Source organism: Egretta garzetta, unplaced genomic scaffold (assembly GCF_000687185.1).
Source record: "Egretta garzetta isolate BGI_Z169 unplaced genomic scaffold, ASM68718v1 scaffold427, whole genome shotgun sequence".
In the NCBI taxonomy this organism is placed as follows: domain Eukaryota; kingdom Metazoa; phylum Chordata; class Aves; order Pelecaniformes; family Ardeidae; genus Egretta; species Egretta garzetta.
Window position 1 is genome coordinate 777,035 of NW_009260345.1, and position 7,184 is coordinate 784,218.

Here is a 7,184-nt window from a genome sequence, read left to right on the forward strand (position 1 = left end):
CTCTTCCCAGGACGAAACCCAGAGAGATGTGCCCACTTGCACAACGAGGCTCTACCCAGAGCTGCTCCTGAACCGAACCAGTTCCAGCACCTTCTGCAAACCGAGCACCGTGGACACCGGCGCGCGACAGCTCCACGCAGTTCCGCGGTCGCCCCGCCGGCACTGCCTCTCCCGTTAGTTTTGTGGGCAGCTTTGCTGGCTGCTCCTATGCCAAGGTCTCCGGTGCACTGCAGCACAGTCTGTTCAGCATCTAAGGAGAGGCAGAACATGCTGAGAGGCAGTTTAATGCAAAACTCAGGAACAGTCAGCACAGCCGAGCACTTTTCGCAACAGGGAGGCAATCATATGAGGGTCAGATAAAGGAGGCAGTGGTCAGTATCTGGCTCAAAGAGCCCTCAGGGCTTTGAACCTTTTGTATGAAGCCATATGTAAAAGCTGTATGCCGTGCTACAGCCTCCACCTCTGGGAAAGATTTACAGCTCCGGAGCTGAGCAATTCCCTGCATAAACTGCCTGACCTACAGTAAATCCATGAAAGCCTTTGAGCCCTCAGAGAGTCAGTGGTCAGAGCCAGTTGTGTCAGATCCAAGGGTACGGAAGATCTCCAGCCAGTTCCCAGCTTATCTGTGGGGATGGGCTGGCGATCATACAAGCGAAAACTTGCTTTGTTAACTGGTTTTAGTTTAGAATAAAGTTCTCCCTTAGTCAGCACCTATCCTAACATTTCTGGTAGGTCAGTGTGGGACTGTGAATGGTGCCACGAGGGAGAGAGACCGGCAGCTGCAGCACAGAGCGGGAGAGCCCAAGTGCTCATCCAACCTGAGAGTGCAGCGTTATCCACAATGTGCTCTTTTCTTTAATAGATACTTTAATTTCCTGCTCATAACTGCAGCACAGGATACAGGGGGAAAAAAAGAATTATTCCTGTTAGCAGAAATCCTCCTTTTTCTTCTGGCAGCAACAGAATAAAATATAGGATGGGCAGAAACATGAAAAACTCTGTCCAGGATTAGATCTTTCCTCTTTCTTAAGAAATGTTGTGGGACAATCACAGCTATTCACTAAATGGAGAATTACATCCTTGGCTGTACGTGCGCACATGCAGGGAAGGAGGGATAAAGCTCTGGAAGACAAAGGGTTTGCATCAGCAGTTTCCCAGTGCAACTACTTTGAGCCAAAGGGAAACATTTCTCCAGAATGACAAATCAGTTTACATGGCAAAAAGACTTGAAGCTATCTGGTGGCTCTTTGAAATCTCTCAAATCTCGTCAGATTAAACAAGCCGAAGTGGTGGATTTTTCCGTTTGCCAACGGAACTGTAAAGCCAAATTCACCTTGACCTGAGGAGCCTCAGCAGCAAAGAACCTTCTGGGGAGGAAGAGGAGAGCTGGTGCAGGGAAGCAGCACGGCAATCCTGGGTTCACATGGAACACCTCAAACAGGTTTGCTCCCCTCGTTTCTCTGCATGAGAGATCCCCCAGTTTAAGAACAGGGGCCTCTTCCTTTCGTAAGATACCATCACTTTATGCAATCAGTCCTTATTCACTAGCAAATGCTACTCTTTTTCCAGCACCTTCTCTGGTGAAGTTTATCCTACAGACTTCTGATTGTGGTGCTAATTATATCTAGAGGCAGACAGACAGACACACATGAAAGTTCAGTTTGCAGCATTGTCCCAAACTATTCTGCCCATCAAAGTGTGGGGCTGGTAGGCATTTTTGCAAGCAGCAGCTTTTTACTGAGAAAAGCAGCTGTCCAAAGACTATATTCAGTTTGAGAGCCCAAAGTGTTAAATACAAGTCTTACACTTCTGAAACTCCTAATTTCCAGTAAGCTTTGTTTAGTGGGAAGGCGTGAGGAAGAGGAGGAAGCAGGGACTTCCTGCAGGAAATCACCTGGAATTTTTTTTCTTCCTCTTAAGTTGCCTCAAAAAATCTACCAGACAAAAACCTCAATGCACTTTGGATATTTTATGCAAAGGGGGATATTCAGGGCTCATCTCACTTAGACAAAGAAAATTCACCTGTCATCGGCAGTCTTTTTCAAGGGTCAGGATTCTCCTGGACTGGATGAGACCCCTGACTTCTTTGGGCTGGGACAGCCAACACCCCAGATGGCAGTGCCATAAAGAGTAAATGGTTCCTTTTCCTTGTTGCAAAACATGGGGCCACCAGAACCACCCTAGGAACCAAAAGAGAGAGGACTTGCTGTTATCTCATTTGGCCTCCGCGCTGCTGCAGCTAAGAGTAGAGCTCTCACGGATCAGATTTGCCCAACAAAAAGCCTCCGTGCAAGAACGGGGCAGGCAGGTGCTGGTGCAACTCAGCCCTAGCCTGGAATGAAGAGGCTGATTCGAAGGCTTGCTTATCAGCATGAAGTGAAGACTGAGCACAGGCTGCAGACAAAATATGATTGAATAGTGCTCCTTAACGTTACACATGATTTATTAGTCAGCCATAAGATTGCGGTATTGAGCAGAAGCCACATTTTAGCTTGACAGTGACTCAGTCAGAATTACTTTGCCTTTTATTTACTCAGCTGTTCTTACCTGCTTGCCTCATGATTTCAAGGAGATTAGTTAGTTCTTGAACAGTGCTCTGAATACAAGAGTTTTATAAAACCAGTAGAAGCCTTCACAGTTTATCTTGACAAGAAGAGTGCTCTGAAAGGGTTTCTAAGCAAGCTACAATGGGAAGTGTTTCACTGGGATAAGAGGTGGGACTCGAGAAGCACAAGGCAAGAACATCCTCTCCTCCACAGATGTCACGAAAATTACAGTCCAGAGAAAGATTACTAGACTCTGTGGTCTCACTTCCAAGCAACGCTGCGCACTGCATAACATCTCCTGTGCAGATTAACTGTGCCTGTTGCTCCCAAGTGCTATCCGCTCCAGGGACTGCAAGTTGTTGGAGCTTTTGACTGCCACTTGCTATATGCTGTTCTCCTCTCTGTCCCCCCCAGTCGGTCCACCAACATCCATATGCTGATGCCTTCAAGAGCGCTCACCTTTAGTTTCACCTCACCTGACGGGAGTCCCGGCCTCCCGCAGAAACAAAGCCAGCACAAAGCATCCTGGCTGTCATCCCTCCAGGGTGGCTGAAGCAGTAACTCCTCTCACAAATTTCATTCTCAAGTACAGGCACTCATGTCTGCTGCAACTGCTTCGCTCAGTTCCCATCTGCTTGGGAAATAAATTCGAGGTTAGGTCTGGGCAGAAGAATTTAACATGAGATTGAAATGTATGTTCTGCTCGTAATAGGCAAACATGCAAAATCAGGAGAGCCACCTTCTTCGATGACCCTCCATCCAGACAGAGTGCAGAGGGAAGATGAAGATAACATCTCTGTGCTGCTGGGCAGGCGCGCTGGCCTCAGCAGCGTGGTACTCCAGGGGGACGTCTAGGTGCACCAGGGCAATGTCGGAGTCACAGCTCAGCATGTCGAAGTGGGGATGCACTGTGATGGTTTTCACCTCTCTCACCTGCGGCCAGGGCAGAGAAGGAACGATCTGCCCTCTAAGTGCATCCTGAAAGCATACTTGTAAAGGAAGAGGGCAAAAATCCCACAAGCAATGACCAAGCTCAAAGTAAGTCATGAAAAGAAACAAACAAGGTAAAAGGACTTTGAAGACAAATCTCCCACTTCTCTGTTTAACAGTCGGACTTGATGATCTTAAAGGTCTTTTCCAACCTAAAAGATTCTATGATTCTATATTTTTCAGTTGAGAAGATTGCTGGGACAGGTTACGTAGACCTCCTGAGCCTAGAGTGAAGGCTGACTGCTTCACTGTACAAACACAAGCCACTAAGGTTTTGCAGAAGACTCCTGCGAGTCACTTGTGCTTCTTTTCCACAAGTATTTCTTCCTCCTCCCCATTAGGAAGAAAAAGTCAGCAAGATTTTATAGACAGGTATATTGCCCAGCACTGAGAGAGTAAGATGCTGAGGACACTCAGTCATCTCTGTTAGATTTTAAGACTTTTTACTGCAAGTAATAAGAGCCAGATATAAAACATACTTCTATAAACTGCAAGTTAGCTGAATGAGACCAGAGTTACTGGATTTCCTTTCTCATTCCTCAACCTGTGCTACCTATCAGTCATTTTGCCTTGCTGTCAATGCTATTTTACCTGTGCATATAGATCTGTTTTTAGAAACGTCGTAGGGGCAAATACACCAAAGTCAACATTTTTAATGGCATTGCTTGGTTTTCACCTGTTCTGTTGACTCCCTCAGGGCTCTGTCATGGTCTCCTACTGTCACAGTCCAGTGCGAGGGTTTATTAGATCTGTATAATGAAAGCAAACATATTGGAGCTACTTACAGTTAGCCATACAGCTTCCTTATTCAGCAGTCATACAGCCCTTCTGGCTCTTCTCTAATTAGTCACTTACTCCCAGGACTGCTGAGCAAGAGCTTCTCACCACAAGAAATGTGTTGCATCAGTTCTGGCTTTGCTACAGGTCTGATAGCAGGTAGTCCAATTAACTTTAATGGATCTCCTACAAGCAGGACCAAACTGTTGCCATCTCTAAAATCAGTGATGGTGGAGGAAGGGCAGAAGAAAGGTTTCATGGAGGACATGAAGGAGTGAATACAATTTATAGCTCTCCAACTCTTTGCACCCCAGCCTGGAGGAGCAGGGAGAGTGCAGAGCATGGGGAGAGGAGCAGAGGTGGCCCGGGGACGTTCTGGTGACACTCACAGCGGGCGGCCATCAGCAGCTACGCAAGGCTGACAACAGCCCCATCATAGCGGTAGTCTCCAAGGAGCTTCAGGGCAGTGTGCCATGGCCAACAGTGAGGACAAGCCTCCTCAGCCCGAGTAATACACTTGAACAGCCACCAGGGAGTAACTGGGGGAAGGCCACAGGTGCCTTCAAGACAGCACTTCAGAGAGCAAATGAGGCTCCGGCACTAAAAGCAGGTCTCTCTCATCCTCTACCCAATCCCCCCACTCCCAATAGGAAACGCAGGCAACCAGAGTGGAGATGATGGACCACACACGTATAGAGAATGAGAGATGGGGCACCTGCCTATGACTTTTCATCCATGCAAGAAGTGCACAAAAGGGGACCTGAGGTCAGAAAGCATCTGCCTCGCTGCATAATCCTCTTATATGTAAAAGGAAAGCTCCTCAGACCAGATCAACTGAACAGAATTTAATTTCTTTACCTAAGGGGACATCCTTGGGACGCAACATCGGTGCAGTAGTTAATCCTGAATCTTCTCTTCCTGCATCCTCTACAAGAGAGGAAATAAGTTAGCTCCAACTTGGGTCAATAGCTCTGGTTTGTGACCTCAAAAAAAGTCCCCACTCTGGAAGGGAAAAGTTATCCATCCCCTTGAGCAGCAGCTGGTACACATTCATGAAAGTGGAAAGCAACAATAGCAGAGTAGCCCCCAGGATCAAGACTGTCCTCTGTAATGAGATCTTCAAGGGGAATATCAGACTGACAGAATTAACAAGGCTGCTTCTTTCAGGTAACAGAAGTTAGTTATCTCATTTCTCACTGAGGTAAAAAAAAACAAAACAAAACAAACCCAAAAAAACCCCAACCCAATTTGATTCATCTCCCTTATTCAGGGAAAGGAGCTCTGTCACAAGTAGCTATTCTGTTTTAAAGTTACCTTGACAGGATGCAGCAGGATTAGCCTAAAAAATAAGCTCAGGTGTCTAAGAATAGCTGCAGATGACGCAGATGTTGTTAGACACAGCAAGCATCTCTCTGTTAACCTGAACGAACAAAAGTGAGCTGAGCTCTGAACCCTCTGAAGCTGTTCTCCCCATCGCTTTCAAAATGTACCAGTATGGTATTCCCCGGACTCAGCACTGGTTTGGGAGTTGAGAATCCACAGAGATTAGCTGTGGGAATGAACGAGAAGCTGTGTTTCTAAGATGAGAGATATCATCCTGTAAGCACTTGTGGCTTTAGCTAATCTAGGTTTCTAAAAAACCCAAAGCCCTAGGGTCTTGGTGACTTTCTGATTAAAACAAGAGCTTTTGCAGAAGAGGTGCCTGCAAAGCAATGTTAATCGGTGACCTCAGTAAGCACTAGTAGCCAGAATTAATCTACTACAGTTATGCTACAGGTACACAAAATCCATCCTAATTTTCTCATAGTGGAATTACAAATAATCTTCAATAGACAGTGTGAATGCCCTTCATTGCACACACCACCCCACCCACCCCCCGCCATGCTTCAGAATTGTATGTGCCACCATTGAGGGGTGCAAGCAAAGTCTCTCTCGAGTGGTTTACATGTACAGGTTGAGGACCCAGAGAGCAGCTGCTAGACATTTTTTTCCTATTGAGAGCATTCAGTTTGCATAGCATCTGGAAGTCCCATAACTGCAGCTGGATAGGAAGCTTGCACTTTATTCCAGAGGAGCTTTCCTGTAAGAATCTGACTTTCCAATGGCAAAGCTGTGCTGGAAAGCATCAAGTGAAACGTTCCAGGATGCTGAAAGCTCTCCCCTGAAAAATTCCAGATCCAAATTTGTCAGCTTTCTTCCCCCCACTTAAATACCCCTTTCCAATGGAAAACAGATTTCTTTTCAAGGGAACTGTAGTGTTAATACTTACTCAGCATTTGGTAAACACATGCAACTAAATTACCACCACAAAATAGATGGGGAAAAAATAGCAGCAGTTTGCCAAAGATCACTTGTCAGTGGTGAACCCACGACAGTTCAAGGCTCTTACCAAGCTTATTTGGTGTAAAGTAAAAAGCACCAGCCCCTCATCACTCTACTCTGTCTTTTGGTTGATGTACAGGCCTGTAAAGAGGTAGCCAGAATTGAATCAAATATCTTGACTTCTGAGCACCAGATTGCTTTTCACCTTAAGAATAGATATCAAGCTCTGCTAAAGTGAGTGTGGTGCCTGGAAGCTGTTTTTTAAAAAAAGATGGGGTGTTACAATGTGCTCTCATTTCGTTCAAGTAGGAGGAACATCTGGAAATATAGATGTTCCAAAAAAAAAAAAAAGTTAAGAACATTTATTTCACTAAAGCTAAAGATTTTTATATTGATAAAACTGAATCAGATCTAAAGTGAGGAATTAAAAAATTATTCCTTCTGAAAGCATGGGAAAGCAATGCCTCAGGTTAGCAATTTTTCATTAACAGAACTCCAACAGAATTAGTTCAATTCATAAAGAATTCATATCCATTTCAGTGGAATTAG

The 7,184-nt window shown here is 45.5% G+C and overlaps 1 protein-coding gene across 1 annotated transcript in view; it reads right to left on the reverse strand.

Annotated features, from left to right (window-relative positions):
- Positions 1-7,184, reverse strand: part of OVCH1 (ovochymase 1) — a 36,073-nt gene that overhangs the window by 11,372 nt on the left and 17,517 nt on the right. Inside the window, 5 exon segments of the mRNA XM_035898139.1 lie at positions 2,548-2,596; positions 3,023-3,177; positions 3,286-3,380; positions 3,382-3,479; positions 4,737-4,886. Coding sequence (XP_035754032.1) covers positions 2,548-2,596; positions 3,023-3,177; positions 3,286-3,380; positions 3,382-3,479; positions 4,737-4,886 — 547 coding nt within the window.